Raw genomic sequence first — 25,013 nt, 5'->3', positions numbered from 1 at the left:
TAAAAAATTACGAATCTGACGAAATAAAAACAAAAATTTTTTTTCCCCATATTTTTAAACACATTTTGGAGAGCAAATAATTTTTTTTTGTTGATTCCTTTTTTTTTTTCTATCTTTAAAGAAATTTGCATTATTTTTTGTCTTTTCAGGTTTGTCGAGAAAGGTAACCTCGAAGTCCTTCTGTTTACCCTTCAAAGTAAAATGAGGGCCAACAACCAGAGACCCTACCTCCCCAGGGAAGGTAAATTGATATCTGATATCAACAAAGCTTGGGACAAGCTGGAGAAAGCCGAGCACGAGAGAGAACTGGCTTTGCGAGAAGAACTTATCCGGTATGTTTACCCGTTTTTATTTTTTTATTTTTTTTTTAAACAGATCAGAAGGCTTTAATTTATTTGTACTCACTATGAGTTCTAATACAGGCCATCATCAAAGATTACTCACTAACAATTGGCGGTTTTTTGCTGGAGTCTGGATGACAAATCTCCCCAGATTTTTAATACTTTTCACTTTTTTCGTAACCTTTGCAAATGAATTTGTGTTATTGCAACAGCTGTTTGTCATTGACTTTTTCTTTACAACAGCCATTGGTCTTCACTAGAATTTGAGTGGCAACAAGCCTCCCCAAGATCCCAATCTTCTTTACACTTAACCAGTAGAGATCTAGTTTTTTTTTCTCCTCAATCTTATGATCCACCTTGATACTTCATGACTATTTACTTTGGTGCTAGTCGATGTGGCACTACAATATTGAGGGGGTGGCATAATTAACTTACGATGGTAAATTATTATATGATGAAGAGAGTTATTACTATTTGAATAGAAAAATGTTAATTTTACATATTGCTAAAGGACAACAAGAATCCAATAAAAAAAAAAACAGATTAAAAAATGTGTTTTAATGTTTTGGTTTTGTCACCTTTTTTGGTTTTTAACTTTAAACTAGCTCCAGTGGTAACCTGGACTTTGATAAGAAACGAGCACCCACCTCGAAATTGATGAGTTATAAAATTAAATGATGTAAAGAAATGATGCCGACTAATGCCAGATAACCCTGCTTAATAATAATAAAATTAAATTAACAGAAGAGTTTTTCAACACTTTTGTATGTAGATAAATATCTGTGTTGCAATCGTGTTCGCATTTAGCATTTTGCAGGTTTATGATTTGTTTCAATTTCTTCGTTTACAGACAAGAAAAGCTGGAGCAGTTGGCTGCGAGGTTTAATCGCAAGGCTGGCATGCGTGAGACTTGGCTCAGTGAAAACCAGAGGCTTGTGTCCCAGGACAATTTCGGCTATGACCTTGCTGCAGTGGAGGCTGCTACCAAAAAACACGAAGCCATTGAAACTGATATTAACGCCTATGAAGAACGTGTACAAGCTGTCATCGCAGTATCCAATGAACTACAACAAGAAGATTACCATGACATTTCCAGGATTATTGTTAGGTAAGAAATCATTTACGTTTTTGGCGAGGATTAAGCTTCCTCTCAAATTTCATATTTTGAGAAAATGTTTTTTGACTTAAACAAGGAATAAACTAGTTTACTTAAAAAGAAGTGCGTCATGATATTATTCATGGTTACAAGTGCTGATTGTGGGCTCGGTGTGCTGGGTTAGTTCTGTCGGACTACTGTATCACTTTCGCTTGAGGAAAAGGATGAAATTACATAACCTCTCCAGCGATAAATTTAATAGTTGAGTTGACTAGACTCTTGATTTTACAACTAACCTAGGAGAAGGAAAACTCTGAAATAACACCAATTTTTCTGTTTTCATCATACCTTTTTCATAATGGTAAGAGTTTTCATTAATGAGCCAGGAGACTAGGATTCGACCCTCTGTTGAATCATACTCAAAAAATGGTACTTGATGTCTCGTTGCTTAAACACTCGGCATTATAAGGTGTGGATCAAGAGTAAGTAGAGCAATCCATGGAAGAGAGTGATGCTCTCCCCTATATTTGTGTGAAAAAATGCTTTCGATTTGCCATCGACTATGATTAATCCTTTTTATTTTATTAAAGATAGACTAAACTTGCTAAGATAAGCTAGATGAAACTTGCACTAGAATGCTTCGAGCAGTGTTGAACTTGCACTGGAAAACACACCCAACCATTAGCCATCTGTATGGTCGGTTGCCCAGGATCTCTTCAGTATTAAGAGAAAGAAGAATATGATATGCCGGACATTGCTATAGAAGAAAAAATGAGCTCATCAGTGATGTGGTACTGTGGGATCCTAAATACAGAACTGCAAAAATAAGACTTGTCAAGACGTACACAAAATTGACAGAAGACACTGGGTTACAACTTGAAGATTTTCCTAAAGCCATGAAAGAGATTTATGGAGGGAAAGAGTCCATTTGATCCAAGCAACCCACCTGATACGATGATGAGTCTCAGTTGTGCAACTAACCTAGGAGAAGGCAAACTGGAATAACATCAGTTTTTCTCTGCTTTTACTAACGCATTTTGCATAATGACAAGAGTTTTCATTAATGGGTCAGGAGACTAGAGTTCAATTTTCGGTCAAGTCATACAAAACACTAATATTGTTTCCAGTCGTCCTGGACTTCTACTTGCTACTTGACTCTAGCAATACCAATTCAGGAGAGGTTAGACTTGTGGATTGTCTAACCGTTGCTTAGCTTTTTTTTTTTTACACAGTGATCACCACTTATCAAGGCCCGGAAGCCACTCAGGGATAAGGGTTATTGCAAGTACAGTATGTTAGTGTGGAGATTTGATGAAGTGTTTACTTAAGGGGGCGGTTCATTAGGAATTTGTTAACATTGGACTTGAAGACATCCAAGTTGTAGTCCGGTGGGAAGCAGGCAGACGGAACAGAGTTCCACAGGCGTGCAGTTCTAAGAAAGAAGCTTTGTTCATGGAATCCGCGTTTTGATTTCGGCACAGATTAGAGTGGGGGAAATTTTTCACAGTGGATTCAGCTAGACGGGTGTTTTTAGACAAGGAAGACATTTTAAAAGTTTTAAATAAAAAAGTTTTAATTTCTATCATCTTGAATGAACCAAACTGAGAAATACTTATTTATTAAGCCTCTGACGATCCTCTTATTTTAGTCAATCTCATTTCCATTTAAGAAAGAAAAAAAAATCGATGCACAGATCAAACATGCCTCCAAACTGTCCTTGTAAATTCAAGACAAAGGATACCTCTTGTAGGGGCAGCTGTGTGTGTAATTTTGAGGTAAGTGTTGTGTAATCCTCAACTACACTTCTCCTGAATTGGCACCGTTTGAGTCTGGTAGCAATAAGAAGTCCAGCATGACTGGAAACAATGCCGAGATAAGCAGAGAGCACATACAACACCTGGAAGCCCCAAATGGTCACCCATTTAGTACTGACCAGGTTCGGCGTTGCTTATCCAGTGGGAACCGGTGTGTCAACGTGATTATGCCGTAATCTGTAAATTCATTTTACTTAGTACTCTGTTATTCTTCCAGCTCTTTTTAACCTGCTTAAACAATTTTTGTTCTTGTCCAGAATTCCTCCATATTCAAACAAAAAAAAAAAAAAATTATAATATGTATTATAATATCTACATACCCATTGTGAAATGCAAATATCATATTCTGAAAAATCACATAAATTGAAGGAGGATTTTTTTTTTTAAGAAAATTAAATTTTATGAGTATTTGAGGAGTGATTCACTTGCCATATTGAAAAAAATGTCAAGAGACAAAAATTAAGTCAATAATTCCTACTTATTAGATTTATATTGTAATACTTACAAATTTGCATTCATTTTCTTTCTAAAAATAAAACTACATGATTTTTGGAATATAACATTTTCGTTTTGTCAAGGGTACGTACATCATACAGATTTTTCTTTATTTTTGATTTTAATATAGAGGGAATTCTGGACAAGACCCACAATTCCTTTAGTTTTTGAAAATGTTCTGGACGGTAAATTCCACTGCTTAAAGGAATATTAAAAATGTGGGCACTTCTATATTATAATAACAGAAATATATTGATTTAAAGTGAAACAAATTGTACCTATGTAATTGTCAGATCTCAAATAATGACATATCCAAAAATTAGAAAAAATGATAGGTAGACAAATAATTATTAATGAAAAAAGAAATTTGTGAAATCACTGTATTATGCTTACAAAAAGATAAGTTGACAAGGGAGATAATTAAATTCTGTTGCTTACGTGACATGATGAACGTAATTCAAAATGTCGGACAAATTTTATTCCCCATATAAACTTTATCGAAAACAATTTTTCATTAATAATATTTTTCCACCCTATCATTTCCATAATTTTTAGAAATGTTACTATTTACGACATTGCAATTATGTAGGTACCATTTGTTTTAATTGAAATTCAATGTTTGTGTCATAAAATATAGAACCATCAAAATGTATGTTGTATATTCAAGCCAACTCCCACTTATCAAAATGTTTTGTCATTAAAGAGGAAGTAATTCCGACATTTAAAAAAATTTTTTTTTTTTTTTTTTACAATTTTTCATTAACCAACCTGGAAATATTTGGACGTTTTTATACATATTTTACTTGAAAACATTTTTTTCTCCTTTTTTTTCTTCAGGAGAGACAATGTTCTGTGTCTTTGGAATTATCTTTTGGAACTGCTACGCGCAAGGCGTATGAGACTGGAGCTTTCCCTTAATCTCCAAAAGATCTTCCAAGAAATGTTGTATATCCTGGATTGGATGGAAGAAATTAAGGTATGTGCGTTCAAACCCTAACCCTTCTCCACTTTTTTGTTCAAGATCTGAATGAATAAAATTTATGATACTAAAACTTTGTACAAAATTTTACTTAATTTGTATACTTTTACTGATTACATCGAATATTTGCGCATAAATTCTGTTCAGGTATCATATAGAATTGGCAATTGTACTTTCTTCTTCTTTGTCTAGTAACAAGTAAAATTACCTAACTAAGATTAAATGAAACAAAACAGGTGCTTGTGTATTATAAGTGAATTTCTAAAAAGTTACAATTATGCATTATATGAAAAATGTATAAGTACATACGTGTCATGCGGAAATTTGTAAAAATTATGACGACTAATCAAGTAGAAAAATAATGACAAGAAAAAATGAAATTTATTGAATGATGCAGTTTTATTGTATTTGTTAATTTTAAAGAGTTCTCGGAATCCAGTGGAGGTAGCTGCAGTTAATCAATTGAACCAAATAAGTTTATTCAACAATCACTAATATATATATATATATATATATATATATATATATATATATATATAATGTGATCTATTACATTTTTTATAATTTTTGTTATTTAAAAAATTGCTATTTGGTGTGATTTCTTTTTTTTGTTAAAATACAAAAGTTTCTTCTATATGAACAACTGATTTATCTCCCTTGTTTCAGATAAATTCTATTTTAAATTAGAAAATGACAGATTGAGAATAGTTGTTTTTTGTAAAAAAAAAAAAAAAAAAAAAAAAAAAATAGTGCTAGCAATCATTTTTTGTAATTTTTAAAAAATTTTACTAGGTTTAACATGACATGTAAATATGTGCGAGTGTTTTTACTTAAAATCCATTAGATTTATTTTCTAGGTATGTTTATGATGCACAAACACTGAGAAAAAAGGGGGTCAACTTAATTTGTTTTGTTAGTGAAAAGTCGAGTTTTACTTGATTAACTTATTATTGCACATAAAAATGTCATATTGTAATTTGAATTCTTTTTTTAGGAGGCATTTTTAATCATGAAAGTATTTTGAAATTGTTTTCAGGCTCGTCTCATGTCAGAGGATTATGGCAAACACTTAATGGGAGTGGAAGATTTGCTTCAAAAACACAGCATGCTGGAAGCTGACATCAACGTTGTCGGTGATCGAGTAAAGACCGTTAACGCTCAAGCCCGTAGATTTGCTGAGGGCAACTTTGTCGACGTTGGATGTAAGTAGAAGCATTTTTGTATCCAGTCTCTCTTGTCGCATCATTTCATAGTCTGCCAAAATATGTATCTAATCGTTTTGCTTGATAATATTCAACATTCTTCCAGCCTTCTTTAATCTTTAGATAAGTCACAGGCTGACACCGTCCACTCTCGACAAAAGTGCATGTAGATCACAAGAACAAAAGGATCAACTTTAATGATCCACTTTGATTTTAATTTCTAATATGTTTAATAAGTGTTTATATTGAGATTGTATAGTTGCAAGCCAGAGTAAATTCATCACTATGCCCACTGTACACATTTTGTCCCCAGTCACCCCTAAACAATTGTTTGTATCTTGAAGGAGGATACCATCCATTCCCTCATCTCATTCTAATCTGCTTTAGTTTTTAAATTCTACTTTGCTCCAACTCCCATTTAGAGACTGATCTAATTGTTTTCTGGTTATATAAAAAACGCTGTGTTGTTCATCACTTAGCAGTGGGTTTGGAGGGCTTTATTAACCTATATTTTTAATTTTCTATGTTTTTTAAATGTATTGTAAATATTGGCCCTCATGAGACAATTTTTTTTATTTTTTCCATTTTGTGAAAATCAAATTGGGCATTATTTAAGTAGGAGCAACCCATCGAGTGAATATTTTGATGAGCGTATCTAGCATAGGATAAATCCAAAAGTTAATTAATTGCGTGACCATCATATCAGCCTCCCCCCAATAAAACAAGTTGAGTTTTATGCCTAAGACAAAAGATGAACTTTGTGACATTTGTTCTTGTAAAACATTGTGAATGTATATTTTTTGTCTTAGTAAAATTTCACACGTTGCAATTATCTGTTGACTTTCTTTCATCATTTTAATCCACATGTCTGTGAATATAACTTTCCTGTCACTTTCACAATTATAAACTATTAATCGTGAAAGAATATTTCTTAAGCTGGAACGTTAAAAATAATTGAAGTTTGAGACTCTGCAGCCATTGTTTTAGGAAACAAAAGATAACCAACATGCACAGGTGTCAGTAGTCTAAATGTATGTTGGTCTCATTTAGCAAAAAGAACTGGTTCGATCTAATCGGAAGAGAAAGATCTTCTTGCCACTCTCAGATATGGTAAGAGACCTGGGAAGTTAGATTTAAGCTACCTTAGTTGGACGGATGAGGAAAGACATTGAAATTATTGGCTTCATGGTATCAGCCCATCACAACAATCATATTTTAATTTTTTTTACTTTTTTCTTTTTATTTTTATTTATTTATTTCTCTTTATTTATTCTCAATTTATTTTAATTTAAAAGCTGAATATCAACCATGCAAGCCTGAAGTTATACTGGAGCGTATGTCCACTCTGGAGACAGCCTTTACTGAATTGAACCAACTGTCATCGGACCGTAGGGCTCGCCTTGAAGAATCCCGTAAACTGTGGCAGTTCTACTGGGACATGGCCGACGAGGAGGGTTGGGTGAAAGAAAAAGAACAGTTGATGTCCTCTCCAGACCTTGGACACGACTTGACCAGTGTGCACCTCCTACTCAACAAACATAAGGTAATCATCGTTATTAACGTTGTTAGGTTTTTTATATCATTTAAATTTATTTCAATATTCTAAATCATTGTGATAATTACAGTAGCTGAACCATTTTCAAAGTAAACCCAACATTTGTTTGATGAAAAAGTTGATGCAATCAAAGACAATTCACCTGTTGTGTCATCAGTTGATTTCAATATCAACTAAAGGGCATGTTTATCAATCTATCGTCTGGTTGATCCTCCTCTATCGTTATGAAACGTGGCCAATGAGGATGGTTGAGCTTGCTGGGGAACCTTTCTGCATTTTTCAAATGAGGGTTGATTATTCATATTCTTTATCGACCCTTCAATCTCCAGAAAGGTGTAACTTACAACTGAATTTTCCTCACTATTTTATTTGATTCACTGCATCACAGATCCTTGCAGAATGGATAAAGTACTTGGTTTAATTCAGTTGTAAAGTTACATTCTTCTGAGGGTTGAAGATTCAATCCCCAGTGAGGGTAACATTAAAAAATATAATTGTGAATTACTTAGGACTTCTACCTAGTCATGGCTAATGGAACGAGAGCATACTATCCCCGTGGATTAAATAAATGGTTCCATTGAAAATTCTGTGCAGATTCTTGAGTTTCTGACCTGAAGAAAGTCACAGGTTACATCTACTGAAACATAAAAATAGCACTCAAGATGAGAACAGTAATCCGAATAATCCAAATAATACTGTAAATCTTTGACGATGATTGACTCTGCAGCATACTTTAGACTTTTTCTTTAAAAAAAAAATGCATTTTTTTATTTTTTTAACATTTTCACATGAAAAGAAAACAAATATTTCTTTTTTTTTTTTTTTTTTTTTTTTTTTTTTAACTTTTACTTTTTCAAATTTAGAATTTTTATTCTATAAAATCTTTTCATGTCTTATGTCTGCATATCCAGGCAGTATAAAAAAAGTTAAAAATTGTTTGCCTTGCTAAACGTTTTTACCCCTTAATATTCTTGCAGGCACTGGAGGATGAAATGACAGCCAGACATTCCCACCTGCAGTCAGTCATCCAAGTTGGCAATGATCTCATTTCTGCCGGTAATTTCGGTGCAGACAAGATCCAAGAGCGCATAGATGAGATCAACCAGCAGTGGGAGAGTTTGATTGACCTGGCAGCCTACCGCAAACGCAGACTCAATGAAGCGGTTGATTACTATCAGGTACGTTCAGAGATTCAGTCTTTCTTTTGGCGATTCCAAATCCTCTCTGGATTGATATAAATGCTTGGTGATAGTCAGCTAATGTATTTCCCAACTTCTGGCATAGCTGCTACCGGAACTGGTGACAAGATAAATCATTCCTTCATTTTTATTGTTCAGTATTTCTATTGTGAAGTGCTTTATTGAAATAAAATACAAAAGGACGTTATTAAAAACTATACAATAAAAATTAACAAAATTATGCAGATAAAAATAATAAAAATTAACAAAATTATGCAGATAAAAATAACAATAAAAATTAACAAAATTTTGCAGATAAAAATAACAATAAAAATTAACAAAATTATGCAGATAAAAATAACAATATTATAAAAAGATAAAAATAACAAAAAATAACAAAATTATGCAGATAAAAATAACAATAAAATTAACAAAATTATAAAAAGATAAAAATAACAATAAAATTAAAATTATAAAAAGATAAAAATAACAATAAAAATTAACAAAATTATAAAAAAGATAAAAATAACAATAAAAATTAACAAAATTATAAAAAGATAAAAATAACACCATTAGTCTTTACTTGTACTTTTAATAACAAAAATAAAAAATAAGTTTTTATTTTAAATTTAATAAGAAATATGTGTATGAAATTATAAAAATGTTTTTTTTTATCTTAAAAAGTTTTTTATTTGAATGTATATAAATTCATGTTTATGAAAGTAAAAAAAAAAATATTGAAATCAAAATAAATGAAATTATTGAAATCAAAATAAAAAATTTCAGACATAAAAAAAAAAAAAAAACCTATCCAAATACATAATATTCCCAAAATCGTTCAAATAAATTTTGAAGTGTTTTCAATAATTATTAAATAAAAAAGGACGATTGGAAAAACGTAATAAAGAAAGAGTAGATAAGGGAGATATAAAGTGTGAGAGAAAAAAAGCAAAAGAATTGCTTTGTCACCACTTCTGGTAGCAGCCATGCTGGATGTTAGGAAGTATGTTAGCTGACTATAACCAAATGCTTTCCTTTTAAAAGATAAAACTTTTGCACTATAAAATTGTAACTATTCATAAGATAATAAAAGTTTGTTATCTCATCTTGTATAGAATATATCAGAAAAATTTTTATGTTCAGTACTTCTTTTGCTGACTATATTAATGAATTAGTGTTTCACTTTTAAAATGTATGATTTATAAGTTTGAATTTTATAATGTAATATGATTTATAAATTTTTGCTTTTATAATGCGACATAATTTATAAATTTTTGTTTGATATATATTATAAAACTCAAATTTATCAATTGCGATACAGATATTTTTGTTTATGATGTGATATAATTTAAAGATTGTAGATTTGAAATGCTAACAAAAAAGTTTTTTCCTTTTTTTTCTTTTCAGTTCTTTGCAGATGCTGATGACATTGACATCTGGATGTTGGATACATTCCGTATTGTTTCCAGTGAAGATGTTGGACGTGATGAAGCCAGTGTACAATCTTTGCTCAAGAAACACAAGGTAAATAAAATAATTTATAATTTTTGTTTTGCTATTTTACTCATTTGTTTACTGCAGGTAACTTTCAATTTTTACAAAACAAAAAAAACTTGGAAAGAAGATATTTTAGAACATACGACTGGGCCAATACAGATATGTAGTTCTCGTCACGGGAAATAACTTTCTTAATAAGAGTGCTTCCCATTATATTCCAAATGAGGATTCTGCAATATTGTCATGACCAACATAACCCTCAAATATTTAAATAATCATTTCACTATGACAATCACCTTGCATCTATTTTGATTAATAAAGCTAATAAATTGTTGATTGGCATCTACTTTTTAATTTCCCTCTACTTTTCTATTATAAAGTTGCAGGTGTCTAACACAGCTTCTCCAATAAACAAAAGTTATTGAGATTTTCATGTCGAGTATTTTTGCTAGTATTTTTATAAAGCTTCATTATATTTTTATTATCTTTATTTTCCAGGACGTAACAGATGAACTTAAGAACTATCAGAGTGTTATCGAAAGTCTCCACGAGCAAGCTACAAACCTTGGAGAACAGGCAAGCAATTTTTTTTTTTTTTTCAAGTTAATACAAACAACCGTAATCTAATTCTTCACAAAAATCTTTTGTAGAAAAACCTTGAAAAAGTTAGAAAATAAAACTATTTACAATATTGAAAAATATATTACATGTAGAGTGCATTTCCTTGTTGGCAAGTAATAATTTGGAGGAGATAACTTGAATCTGTTTCAAGAGAGATAACTCTTGAATATTTAAACCCAATTATGTTAATATGCCCCCCCCTTCTATAATTCTTAAAATGCTCCATAATATTTCTAATATGAATTGAAATTTTTTAATGTTTCTATTTACAAACACCTTCAATATTTTTGATAGTTGTAACTGTTTTTTAGCACACACACACATATATATATATATATATATATATTACTTGAAAATGCCCATTTCTCTGCATTTTTATGTTGTGCAGTACATATTTTCTAATATTGAGAATGATCGACATTATAAAGATCATAACATTTGTTTGTGACGTTTAGTTCGCAATTGATTTGACGATGATAGTTTTTTGTGGGTAGAATGTCATCGTCCTCCTCCTCCTCCCGCTTGCAGCACATGATATTCCAAGCTGATTACTAATTCAGTATTGACCAGATTCAACATTGCTTAACCTGTGTGTGTTCATGTGGTTATGTTCTATTATCTGCATTAAATCAGTATAAAGGTTAATATTACTAAAAAAGTATTAAATTTTCCATTCACAACGAATTGAATAATTAACAATTAAAATGTTATAAACATTTTTAGCATAAAAGAAAGGTATTTCTTTGTAAAAAATGATTTTGAAACTATTTTCTCTACAAAACCAAAGCAAGTTTTGATCTGCGGTAAAGCCATAAAAGAATAATTTTTTTCTACTTTATTTTTTTAAGGACCGTGAGTCTGATGATGTACAAAGTCGATTGGGCAGTATTGACCGTCGCTACCAAGAACTACTGGAGCTTGCTAAACTACGCAAGCAGCGACTGCTTGATGCCCTCTCTCTCTACAAACTCTTCAATGAGGCTGATGGTGTGGAGACCTGGATCGATGAAAAGGTAAATACATATTTTAAAATTTTATCTTAAATGAAGTATTTTTTTGGTCACAAACATTTTGCAAATTCTTTTTATGGAAGACTTGAAACTATTGTCATGGCTAATAGTTTTTTTTTTTAAATTATAGCACCAACACATTTTTCATTGCCTCTTCAATTAACGAAAAGGAAATGGCAAAGAGAATATTCCACAGAAATAAGTTTTATAAATATCACGTTGAAACAAAAATGGAAAACAGCTATTCTATTGAGGGCAAGATGTAGTATTAAGATAAAGCATATGAAGTGGCACCTAAGCAAAACTTGTGTGACCAATTACTCAGTTAAATACTTTCATCCATCTTATGAAATAAAAAAAATACCCATAAGAAATACGATCACATACTTCATCATAGTATTCAAAGATGTGCTCGCTTCTCAAATAATTAACTGGAAAAAAAATCACTTCCAGTTCATATAGGAAAAATCAAAGATACAATTAAATAACTTTCAAGAATTTATATAACATTTTTTTTTTTTTAATCTTTTTAGATGAGGCTTCATAATTTGTGTATTCATTTTTTTTTTTTTTAATCTTTTTAGATGAGGCTTCATAATTTGTGTATTCATTTTTTTGCTGACTGTTATCCTCATCTTAGTTGTTGTTTCACCATGTTTTGACCAACTCATCCTTTGGCCTTCACGTTTAACCACCTGAAGAAGGCCAGAGGATGAGTTGGCTGAAACATGGTGAAACAACAACTACGGTGAAGATGAGAAACCGTCCACAAAAAATGAATACACCAATTTCAAGAATCTGTTAGCTGACTTTTTTTCTGGTGTTACGAGATCAGGCTGTCCGAAGATATTGGTTTCTTGACTTAAATGCACTAAACATTGATGTCCTTGCTTATTTGTTTGCCCTTTGCAAAACTTGTTCTGCAAAGTCAAAAGCAAAAACAATTTTCCTCTGCAAAAATAACTAAATCAAATAATATAAAAATTTTTTGCTAAATCATGCCTTATTAGCATAAAACATAGACTAAATTCACAAGTCTTGATTGTGCAACTCCTCTTGAAGGAAAACTCTAATATAAAACCTGTCACTCTTTGCATTGTTTCCAGTCGTTTATGACTTCTCCGGGCCACTGGACTCAAGCAATGTGGTGTGCTTGTGAATTGCACGATTGTAGGTTCCCACTCAGACAATCTTATAGGAGATATATCCATTATCTTAATATGCTAATCAGAAGCTTTGTTTCTGTGCGTTTGTCTTATGGCTTGCCTGCATATGTGACATTTTAATTTTTTAATTATCTCGTTTTTTATTCTCAGGAAAAATTCTTGACAACCATTGTTATCACTGATGATATTGAAGAACTTGCAATCGTGAAACACCGCTTTGAAAGTTTCGAACACGAAATGAACTCTACGGCATCCAAGGTTGCAGTGGTGAACCAGCTGGCTCGTCAGTTGCTCCAGGTTGAACATCCGAATGCTGCTGAGGTGATTGCACGGCAGAATCAGCTTAATCGGCAATGGAACAACTTGAGGTCGCTGGTTGACCAGAAGAGGGACGAAATCCACCTAGCCCATGGCTTGCAGAACTTCCATATTGAATGTAACGAGACCATTGTAAGCAACTTTTTTTTTTTTTTTTTTTTTTTGCTTTTCTAATCTCACTTTACACTACATTTCTAATTTTGAAGTTTCTGGATTTTAAAACACTTTTATTTCACAAAAATATCTTGTAAATATCTAGCAATTGTTGTTAAAAAAAATATTTTTACAAATGAAAAATAGTTCTTCCAATTTTTAGAAATTTAAGATTCTTGCAAATTTCAAGCAAAATTTTATTAAGCCAATATTCTATCCAATTCAAATGTTTGTTACAAAATATGTTTTAAAATTTTATTAGAAAATATAATAATGATGGGGCGGGGTAATTCTGGACAAGTACCTATTTTTGTAATCTAAATTTGCAATCCTCACCCTAATATAAGTAACAAAAATTTTGGTGTTTATGCACTTATATTATTACCATGCTATTTTTTGGTTCCCCGGCAAAGGAGTGATTGGACCTACTAATTCACTCCTGTTCATCCGTTTGTTTGCATTTTTCTCAATAGTTATGCCTTGGATTTTTAAAAAGATTTTGCTCAAACATTAGTCAATGTAAAAGTAAATTTTTCACTTGTGGAGGGAAACCCCGCATAGTATTTTCAAGTTAAAGTCAAGTTTTATATATATTTTTTTATTAACCCTCCCCCATGTTAAAAATGGCTTTCAAAATGTTATTCCAGCACAGTAACATAAATGCATGAGTACCAACATTTTTAAGCTATGATGTATGTACTTGTAAGAGAAAAAATATATCATCTTCCAAAAATCATATTAATTGCCACTTGGATGTTAGGAGCTACTACTTGAGACCATACCAAGATATTGGTTTACATTACATTTAAACTTCTGCATATCAGTACAGTCAGGGAAGCAGGTAACAGGAAGGGAATTCCTAAGTTTAACTGTTTGAGAGAAAAATCTATTAGAGTAGAAAGCTTTCTGGCATTTAGGGACCTCAATAGTGAAGGGGTGAGATTTTATTGCTAAGCATGTTTGTAAGGGATATGTATGTTGAGGGGGGGGCACAAGTGCAATGAATTCATCAGAGCACATTCCATTAAAATATTTGTAAAAGAGGCACAAAGATACAACATTGCGGTGATGGGACAGGGGTTGGAGCTTAGTTGACAAAGTGAGATCTACGAGATTGAAATCTTTTGTGGACCCTATCCAAGAGGGTAATTGGAATTCATAGGTATTACAACAAAAATTATGCAAGTTTGAATTATTGTTTAGTTATCTCCTTTTGTTAAGATTATTTTCAAAATGGCAACAAAAGACAGTTGCTTTTCCGATTTAAAAATTAAACTACTTGATCAATTTATGTAATTTTAAGAATAAATTTTTCTTTTGTTGTGGGTACATACATCATACAGATTTTTCTTTATTAATTTTGGGGAAATTCTGCACAAGGAATAAAAATTGTGTAAAATTATTTTTCTTTCATTGTAAGCTTTTTTCAAGTTTTTCCTTCAAAGTTTCAAACCTGCAGAAGGGAGGGAAATGATGTAAGGCTTGCTGAACCCGAGATTAACTAACATTTTGTTAAGCAATGAAAACATCAAAAAAAATCATTTGGTGCTGAACTTTGTATTTTGCCATGTTTTAGTTTGATTTTGATTTTTTTTTTTTTTTTTTTTTTTTTTTTCAAGGGCTGGATAAATGAAAAGGTGAAAATCATTGAATCAACTGCAGAACTGGACAATGATTTGGCTGGCGTTATGACACTACAAAGACGGCTCAGTGGTATGGAACGAGATCTTGCAGCTATACAGGCTAAAGTAAGTCACTTTTTTTAATCGTAAAAAAAAAAAATGTGAGTATCCATGTATCTGGGGTAGATGAGCTGTAACAACTCAACTAGAAGGAAACTAATGTAGACCCTGTGCCTAACATGATTTCTAATGTTCTACAAACGTCTGTCACTATGATGTACCAATGTTCTCTTTTTTCTGGAAATGGGGTATCCTACTAGATACCAGACATACATTTACCCAATATCTCAGAGATTCCAACCAAAAGATCTTTTTAACATTCTAACCATCCCTTTAAGTTCGATTGTTAGTATCTCTCTTACACTTGGTTTACCTGGTATATTCACCAGGTAGTTATTGAAACTTTTTCATGAGTCCAATTACTGCAGTAATTACTGAAATGATGGAAATCTTTCTAAGATTCTTTCTTTACAAGTACATTGTGATCTCATGCCAACCCGAATTACTAAAGACCATACAAATCTGAAACTTGTCTAAAATGACATCTTCAGAAAAGAGATGATGAATTGTGATGAGATGGAAAGCTACTGTAAAGATGCAGTAAATCTCATCACATTTCTTATGATCATAATTTTATAAAATTATTATTCAAATGTTTTGAAATAAGTTGCTATTTGGAATGTTAAAAATAATGGCACTCTTATAATAATTTGATTGTGCACAATCAAAAATCTTTATTTTTATATTTTGTTGTAATCTATGGAATACTTTTCCTTTGGATTTTGTTTTTATTTGATTGGTAAAACTAGCTAGAACTAATGTCTGCATACCATTTTAAAGTAGTGTTTAAGCTAAATTCAAGAGAAACATTTACACCAAATCAATTCATGTTTCAAAATTAATTCAAATTCAGTGTATATATATATATATATATATATATATATATATATATATATATATATATATATATATTATGAACCAAAACCGGTCTTTATTTTTTTTTAACTGCCCCTCTCCTACAAAAAGATCACTTTTTCATAAAGATAAGAACAATAAATATAAAAATAGGAGATGGCATATATATATATATATATATGGTTGATAGCAAAATAGTAACAATTCTTGACTGCTGATAATGCAGTTGAGTTTCAAATCAGTTTTGAGCACAAACTATTTCTAACTACACTGAAAAAAAAATGTTTCAAAATAAAAAAAAAACAATCTGTAGCATTAAGAAAAAATTATTTGGTTAGAAATTTTTTTTTATCTAGGATTCTGATATTCATTTATGACCACTAGTTTGTATGAATTTAAAAACATTTTGTTTTCACATGGGAACTTAGCTAGAAAGCCAAACCAGCCACCTTAAGGAAATTTGTATATTCCTTTTGAAATCATTGAAAAGTCAAAGAAAACACTGAAATTTCTATGTGAAAAAAAACTGATCTTTTTTTTTTTTTTTCTTTAATTTTCAGGTTGAATCTTTGCAAGTAGAAGCAGATAGGTTACAAGAAACTAAACCTGAAGAAGCCCAGGCTATCCGTGAAAAGATCAACGACATCAATAATGTATGGATGGATCTCAAAGAGATGGTACGCTCACTTGGTTTTATGTGGTTTTTACTTAACCAGTCAGTAAAAGAAATCATTTTTGAGTTATTTCCCCTGGTTTAATTACTCCCCTTGGATCATTTTCGCTGTGATTGTTAATTCAGAAAATAGTTTCTTAATCTATATGTACCTACAAATTTTTTTTTTTCTCACTTAGCCTTTGACATTAAGTTTTTTTTTATTTAAAAATGAATCGAATTTCTTAATATACTCAGTCATGGATGTGTGAGTGACTACATGAAGGTTAACTAATTTGCATATTCCTTTGAAAAACGAGTGTTAATTATTCATTTTTTATGGTTTCTTATTAGATAATTATTTTTATTCCACTATTACGCTGAATTCTATTTATGCATAATTTCTACATTCTGCATAATTACCTAGAATTTAAGATGAAAGCATTTGAGCACGCTGAAATATTTTTTTATATATATATATATATACAGGGTGTCCCAGAAGTCGCGCACCATGTAGATTTATATAAAAACAAATATGAATATCAATTTTATTAATCAAAATCACAATAGATGCTCAAATTGTTCACCTTCAGCCTGAATACATGCATCGATTCTCTTTATAAAACTATCTTTTACTCCAATGAAGGTTTCACTAGTAATTTTTTGACATTCAATTATTATCGCATCTTTCAAATCATCAAGAGTGCGTGGACGATTCTGTTAAACTATAGATTTAAGATGTCCCCGAAGGAAATAGTCGCCCATATCGAATAAAATCTGAAACAAAAAAAATATGAATATAAATATACGGTGCGCGACTTCTGGGACACCCCGTATATATATATATATATATATATATATATATATATATATATATATAGTGACCTTGTCAGTGTGTGCGAATAAAAGTTTCTACCAAACTTCTCTCTAAATATTATGTCTACATAAACGTGAAACAGCGAAACAGTACTGTATGTGGATGACTATATATATATATATATATATAGTGACCTTGTCAGTGTGTGCGAATAAAAGTTTCTACCAAACTTCTCTCTAAATATTATGTCTACATAGTTGAAATTTGATGTATAGGGTATTTAAACCTGTAGTACACTTTCAATTTAGTTTTTAGCCGGCAAAAATAGCTGCTAAGGGGTCAAAATTGAAAACCGTTAACCATGGCTAAGCAGGTTAAGTTGAATAAAGCATAACTCTTGCTGCTACTTTTGCACATGTGCAAAATGAAACATCCATAATTCAAAGTTGCTTAATTTTTAACCATGCCTATCCTTATGGCAGCTCAGATATAGTAATGATGCTGGAGAGATAAATAACGACTAAAGCTTGAGTGCTAAACATTCTGGTTTTGATTCTAGCAGATGCTAACCAATTTATACGTTTTTTAACTTTTTGAAATCATTACTATATATTGGATATAATATATCAATAAAGAATTAGCTTTTATGATAATAAAAAAGAAAGCTGCATGAATTAAAATATGCATATTTTACAACTGGGCAACACCGGACGGCCTGCTAGTATATAAATGTATTAAGCTTCTGTGTTTTTGATTTCTAATTTTGAGATTTTAAAAATTTCATCAAAAATAGTCTTTTTTTTCTCTAATTTAAAAAAAAAAAAAAAGTATAGCATTGAATCCATAGTGGAGTATTTTTTTTTTCTTTCCAGATGGGGGTTGACTCTGTATCGGTTTTACCCTCCACCCTACTCCTTGCCAGTTGTGATATTTGCTAACTTTGAGAGTTGGAGAATATGCTTAATACAAAATTCAATTTTAATCCAAAATCAGTTCATAAAAATCTCAATAGCGAACTTCTACTTTGGTCACACTAATTTGTTAAAGATATATATATACTAGTGTTTGGACAATTAATCAGAATTGGGAATCAAAAAATATCGGAATTTTTTGGGGGTATCCAAATTAGTGTTGGAATCAGAAAAATTTGTGCCTGTTTTCTGATGCAAAAACCAATTTTTCTAATTGTCTTTTTTATTTGATTTTGTTCTAAGTAAAACCTCCCACTGCTGGTAGTATTAATAAAATAATCAATATTTATTGATTTTAAATTAACACTAAAACTAACATTTATAGATCCTCCCTCACAAGTGTATTTTTTTTTTTTTATGCTTGAGAAAATATCTGCACATTTAATGTGTTTTTTTATGGTAATTGTGAATAAATAACGTATTTGTAAAGAATTGGAATTGTGAATTTTGTACGGAATCAATAAAAATATCAGAATCACCTCATCACTAATATGTACTCGCACCACCTAATTTTTAAAGATGTTTTGTGTTTAATATTTGGTTTCATTGTTTCAAACTTAGCTTTTTGGTGATTTCTCTAACTTGCAATGTATAATGATTTCAAAAGTTATTTAAAAAAAAAAAACGTTTTGGGTACCATCCACTAGAATCGAAACCAGAACATTTAGCGCTCCAGCCTTAATCGTTATTTATCTCTTCAGCGTTGTTACTGTCTGAGCTACCAACAGGATACACCAGTTTGTGTTATTTTTTAATATCTATGATGAACATAAAACGTTTCCATGAATTGAAATTGCAAGAAAAATGAATGTGAGTTCATTGCGTAAACATTACCTTTAAATCTGATTCACTTCTAAGGAAAACTGAAATACAACTGTACCATACCATGTGTGCTTTACCCTCATGAAGTCAGGAGAGTACTGAGATAGAGGAAAAAAAATGTTGCCAAAATTTTGAGCATTTAAGCAAAATTGGGATGACAAAACACTCCATGGGATTAACGCAGGGTTAAAGATGTTTTGTGTTTAATGTTTGTGTTTGTCAGTTCTATTGCTTTAAACTTGCCTTTTTATTCTCCCGTTTGCAGCTGAAAGATCGTGATGAGAAACTTGGTGAAGCGGGAGAACTGCAACGTTTCCTCGGCAACCTTGACCATTTCCAGCAATGGCTGTCTCGTACACAAACTACCGTTGCATCCGAAGACATTCCCAACAGTCTGGCTGATGCAGAGAAGCTGCTTAATCAACATCAACAGCTTAAAGATGAAATTGATGCCTATGCTCCAGAATATGCTAAGATGAAGGAGTTTGGCGATAAAGTCACAGATGGGCAAGATGATCCTCAATACATGTTCTTACGACAGGTTAGTTGATTTATTTAAACATCACATTAGTAGTCTGCTTTATTTCTCACATTGGTAGTCTGCTTAGAACATATATTTTATTACTTTAGCCGTATCACATTGCTTAGGACATGTCATATTTTACTTTGAATAAATAAATGCAAAGTTTTTTTTTCATTTATCAAAACTTTTTTCATATCAAAACATTTTAACTTAATTTAATTATACAATCAATATTTTCACTTAGATATATGCACAGGAAAATTTAGCAAATACAGCCAAGACATCAATTCATTTGCATATTTAATTTTTAAACAGTGTTTAATCAATTCATATTCTGTACAATGTTTTTTTGATTTGATTCTATTATTGTTTGCACGCAAAAGTTTTCTTGGTAATAATTATACTTGTATTATGAGTAGCAATGTTATTTTCTTGGTATTAATTATACTAGTATTATGAGTAGCAATGTTATTTTCTTGGTATTAATTATACTAGTATTATCAGTAACAATGTTATTTTTAGCAGAAAATTTAAAACTTTATTCATTTAATATAACTTTGTTGTTTTATGTTTTCAGCGTCTGCAGGCCCTTGATGGCGGCTGGCAGGAACTGTTACAGATGTGGGAAAACAGGCAGCAACTACTATCGCAGAGTCTTAATCTGCAGGTTTGTTTTATTGTTTTTCTTCTTTTTTTACATAAGAATATTTCAAAGTTAGACTAACTGTACCTGCCCTTGCCTTGTAGTGTTGTAACTTGCTAATTAAAAAAAATTTTTTATTTCTTTTATTCCAAATAAAAATACCTTATTTATATGATGTTGATTTTAATTCTGTAAGAATAAAAAATCTTGTATTTTATCGTAGTCTCTATCTTTCACCTGGGTCATAGTTGAAGATTGATTTTTCCTTCAGGTTATATCTGGAAAATGCTTTTGAGGACAGACTCTATTTATCGGAACTAAAAGTTCATTCTGATTGGATTACCTTCTCAAGCAGTTTAAATGCCCTTATTCAGCAAGATATGGTTCTCTAACTGAATATTCAATTCCTTTTTATGTCATGGTGGGGTCCGCATTGTTTCTCATCAGCTAAGATTGAAGCTTTATTCTTCCATTAGGGTGGCTAGCTGTAACATGTTCATTAAAAAGTCTAATAGTGCCAATTATAACTTGGATTTTATTTATTTTAACTATGAATATCCGTTTCCATAACTCGAACTTCATGGACAAATCAAGTGTTGATCCAAATTTTACTTGTATTGAATGTGATTCGATTGCAGAAATGGGTGACATTTTTTATATATTTTATTTTTGAAGGATCTCAACAAAATTTTCAAAATCTGTCAAGTTGGGACTTATGGTTATTTATGTGAAAAAAAAATGTCACTTTAGGAAAACTGGTTTACCTTTTGAAAGAATTAAAAACAAATTTGTCCTTTTTCACAAATATCTTGAAAGTAAACATTTAGTTTTCCACCAGAATCCAAGAAAAAGTTATGAGTAATGGTTGTTCACATTATTCAAGCAGTAGTGATCACATGGACTCATACACTACTTGTTTATAAAAAGGTAATTTAGCATTTTCATTTTGTTAAGCTCTTCAGATTTCTATTTGTATAAAAATAACTGTTTTTTTATTGTGAAATGAATTGACATCGTTTACTCTCATCTCCCACCCTTACTTCAGTTTATTTGCCATTAATAAAAATGTTGGCAAATTAGAAAGCAGCCTGTGTGTGTGTGTGTGGGTGGAGGGTATGGTAATGGAAGTCTTGTGCCATCTCAATTAACATAATTATAATCGTTATGACTTTGACAAGGAGATCTAATTAGTTGATTAATTCAATACTATGTTCTAATTAGTTTTAAGTGAATTTGAAAATATTTAAATTTGTTTAGCATTTTTTTTTTTTTCTTTGCAAGAAAAGCCACCAGCATTTAGTATGATAGAAAGTTGAGAGTACGCATACATTAAGTTGTCACTACAATTTTAATGTACTTGCATTGGATTAGTGTTCGGGAAAGTTGGATGAGATTATTATAGGTTAATTTGAATGTCACCACCCCTTCTTCTTGCACTATCTCATAGACCTGATTTCGTTAGTTTCAAGAATTTCTACAAATAGTATTATAGCATGTATTCTTCAGAATTGCCGATCTATTTGCTGCTTCCTTTGTTCCAGTTTGTTGGTCTAATGGTCTTCATCAATTTGCTGTTTTGATACCTCATTGTAATTCAGTTTCTTATTTCAGTTGATTTTTTTCCAACAACTGCAAGGTTGTGGAACTCTCTTGGTGCTGACTGTTTTCCTCCTTTGTTATCTTCAAAACAAAGATCAATAGGTATCTGCTGTCTTTGCAATGATCATCTTTCATTCTTGTTAGCTCCTTATGTCAAGTGGCTTCATACCTTGTTTAGAGTGATTTCTATTTAAAAAAAAAAAGTTATTAGAGCCTTCTGAATCAGAATGTTCTTTTTTTTTCTGTGGGATTAATGTAATGTTATTGATAAATATATGATTCTAATAATGATTCAACAGTTTTGTAATTTGCAAAAAAAAAGTTTTATATTCATGTAATTCTTTGCCGTTAGCTTTTTTAATGATGGTTTGCAATTTTTTTCTTTTAATTGTACCATTGTTATTTTATGTGTGACGTTCATTAAATTCAGTTTTCCATGAATGAATGAAGACTTTCTGTTTTAAGAATCAACTTCTTCATTGATAATTACTTTAACAGATGCTTTCTTTCTTCATCGGACGCAACATTTTTTTTTATTATTTCCCTCTCCAAAACTTTTCTGTCGCATTTCCATTGGCTCCACAGCTTTTATTTCATAGCAGCTAAAGTAGTTAAGCGTTTGTCTTCATCAAAATGGGTTGGCAAGAAAAAATGCAAGCAATGAAAAAATGTAAGGTAGTTGTTGTAATTTTTTTGTTTTGATATTGGATGAAATTTTTAATTTCATTTAATAAAAAAGGAAATGAAGCGCAAAAAAAATGTTTAGAAAATATCTGACATGTAAAAGATGAAAAAAATGGATAAACCAGAATAATACAATCAAACTAATTTATAAAGATTTTTGATATTCGTCTTTATTAAAAATTCTCTGAAAGGTAAGTGAAGAAGGTTATTATTTTTTCAATTTTTATGTTTACATCTTTTTATTTTTATTTGGTTTTATTTAGTGTTTTTGTATTTAAATACAAATTTTCTTGAACTTTATTTTCAAATTTGTGCTCAGAAACATAGACACAGATAAGAGAGGAGAATAGAAAGTTCCTTTTACGGATTATCATGTCTTATTTTTGTGGGAGTTAGGTTTTCAATGATTATGTTCTGATTGCTTGTGTAATTATCTTTTCTAACAAGATGAAGAAAAACAGTGATGTAAAATTTGACAAAATACACGGGATAAGATGGAAAAGTGGATATATTAATGGAAGCCGATTAAATAAAGTTATAGTGAGAATTTGATGTGTGAGATTTACAAATTCACATTTAAACGGGAGATCTTAAAGGAGGATTTAAAATTGCATGTTTAAACAGGAGTTATTAAAGGAAGTAGAAAAAAAGGAATGAGAAAAATGAGGAGGGGGAATACTTTGAAGTTCTTTTCTATAAAAGTGTTTCATGATCGCTCGGAAAATAAATTGATCAGAAAAAATGGCAAGAATTTTAGAATGAGCTTGAATCTATCTTCGAACACACAGAACAATTGCAAGCTATGGACGGACATCATGTGGATATAAAATGGACTTATTTGTGTTCATATGTATTTGGTTAAGGGAATTCGTTTGAAGGCATTCATGTCAACAGAACTTTGAATGAAGATGTGATCATAATGTTGTCACATCGCTGATCAGTTCAAAAAGGGAGGAAAGGGAAGAAATGGGCTTCTTTGTCACACAGTTACGAAATATAAGATCAACTAATGATTGAATCAACTGTGATCTACTGCTCTACATAAAAAAAAAAGTTGACCCAACACTGCCAATCACTACAGTAATGAATTGTGTTGTTAATTGCTATTTTCTGCCGATTTCAAGATGAACATAGTGTTCGTTGCATTCAGTATTGTTTTTTTTCCTCCATTATTTTGAATTGCAATATAGTCGGCCTTAACTTCTATTGCATAATGTTACCATTTTTAGTTTAACTCTCTTCTATTCTACTTTAATATACTAATTATTTCTTTTCTCTAGATGTTCCTTCGAGATGCCAAGCAGGCTGAAGTGCTTCTTAACCAACAAGAAAATTTCTTATCTAAGGAAGAAGTGCCCGTAAGTAGAAACTTCACTTGAATAATATTTAAAGATATCGGGATTTAAAAATTATTAATTTATATTTTTTACTTTTTTTTTTTATTACAAATGTAAAAGAGGGTAAATTTTTTTAATGTATTTTAAATGTTTTTATTTTCATTTGTTTTTATTAACATAAAAATATTTGCTAAGTATTGTAAATACAATTCTAACTTTATAATTCAAAAAAAATTTTTCATAATTTCTTTGAAATCTAATCAAGCGAATGACCATCTCGATACAAGAACTGCAAGCAATTAAATATCAGATTAAACTATAATTTTATCTTAAAATTATCTTCTGTTGTTAAATTTGGTTTTGCCAATCTGGTAGCTACATTTTTCCGAAAGATGAGAAAAATTATAAGTAACAAACTACTTGTTTTTAATAAACATTAAAACACTTTTCTTTTTTTTACACAAAAGTAAGTCAACATAAAAGTTAGAATTCTATTTGTGATATTAGTGACCATTGTTAACTCCTTAAGCAACATTTTTTTTGACAATTTTTTTTCTCTAATCTTCAACATATTTCTCTTTTAACTTTTTTATTTTGTGATTGGTGATGTTTGAGTTTTAAACATGTCACCAATTTGGTTGCAAATTTTAAATATATTAAAGAAAATGGGATTTCTTAATTGTGGTTGAAGCCTTTAGATGTTTGTAAATGTTTTATATCTTCATTGATGTCTTTTATTTCATAAGTGATACAAATATTTAATCTATTTAAAAAGAAAATATAAAGAAAATATACAGTTTTATAGATATAGATAATTAAAAAAATTTTTTTTAAATCAATGCTCAATTACCAGCTATTTAAATAGGTATAATTAAAGGGCTAGAAATGAACCTGTAGTTTCATAGCTGTATCCAAATTCTAAGAAATAGAAAATATACAACGC

General features: G+C 30.7%; 1 protein-coding gene across 28 annotated transcripts in view; it reads left to right on the top strand.

The window, feature by feature from the left end:
• LOC145256347 (spectrin beta chain-like) overlaps positions 1 to 25,013 on the top strand; it is a 648,628-nt gene that overhangs the window by 538,814 nt on the left and 84,801 nt on the right. For all 28 annotated transcript variants that reach the window (XM_080115149.1, XM_080115145.1, XM_080115140.1 and 25 more), the window contains 15 exons: positions 150 to 332; positions 1,192 to 1,449; positions 4,584 to 4,722; positions 5,762 to 5,927; positions 7,223 to 7,470; positions 8,460 to 8,660; positions 10,068 to 10,184; positions 10,656 to 10,733; positions 11,627 to 11,791; positions 13,105 to 13,404; positions 15,045 to 15,173; positions 16,583 to 16,699; positions 19,550 to 19,825; positions 20,385 to 20,474; positions 24,014 to 24,091. In XM_080115149.1, the coding sequence (XP_079971275.1) occupies positions 150 to 332; positions 1,192 to 1,449; positions 4,584 to 4,722; positions 5,762 to 5,927; positions 7,223 to 7,470; positions 8,460 to 8,660; positions 10,068 to 10,184; positions 10,656 to 10,733; positions 11,627 to 11,791; positions 13,105 to 13,404; positions 15,045 to 15,173; positions 16,583 to 16,699; positions 19,550 to 19,825; positions 20,385 to 20,474; positions 24,014 to 24,091 (2,545 nt within the window). The remainder of the gene's footprint in view (positions 1 to 149; positions 333 to 1,191; positions 1,450 to 4,583; positions 4,723 to 5,761; positions 5,928 to 7,222; positions 7,471 to 8,459; positions 8,661 to 10,067; positions 10,185 to 10,655; positions 10,734 to 11,626; positions 11,792 to 13,104; positions 13,405 to 15,044; positions 15,174 to 16,582; positions 16,700 to 19,549; positions 19,826 to 20,384; positions 20,475 to 24,013; positions 24,092 to 25,013) is intronic.

Source organism: Euprymna scolopes, chromosome 32 (genome assembly GCF_053919585.1).
Source record: "Euprymna scolopes isolate OS-2025 chromosome 32, ASM5391958v1, whole genome shotgun sequence".
NCBI classification, from domain to species: Eukaryota; Metazoa; Mollusca; class Cephalopoda; order Sepiida; family Sepiolidae; genus Euprymna; species Euprymna scolopes.
Note: the sequence above shows the minus strand (reverse complement) of the source record. Positions and strands in the feature narration are given on the sequence as shown.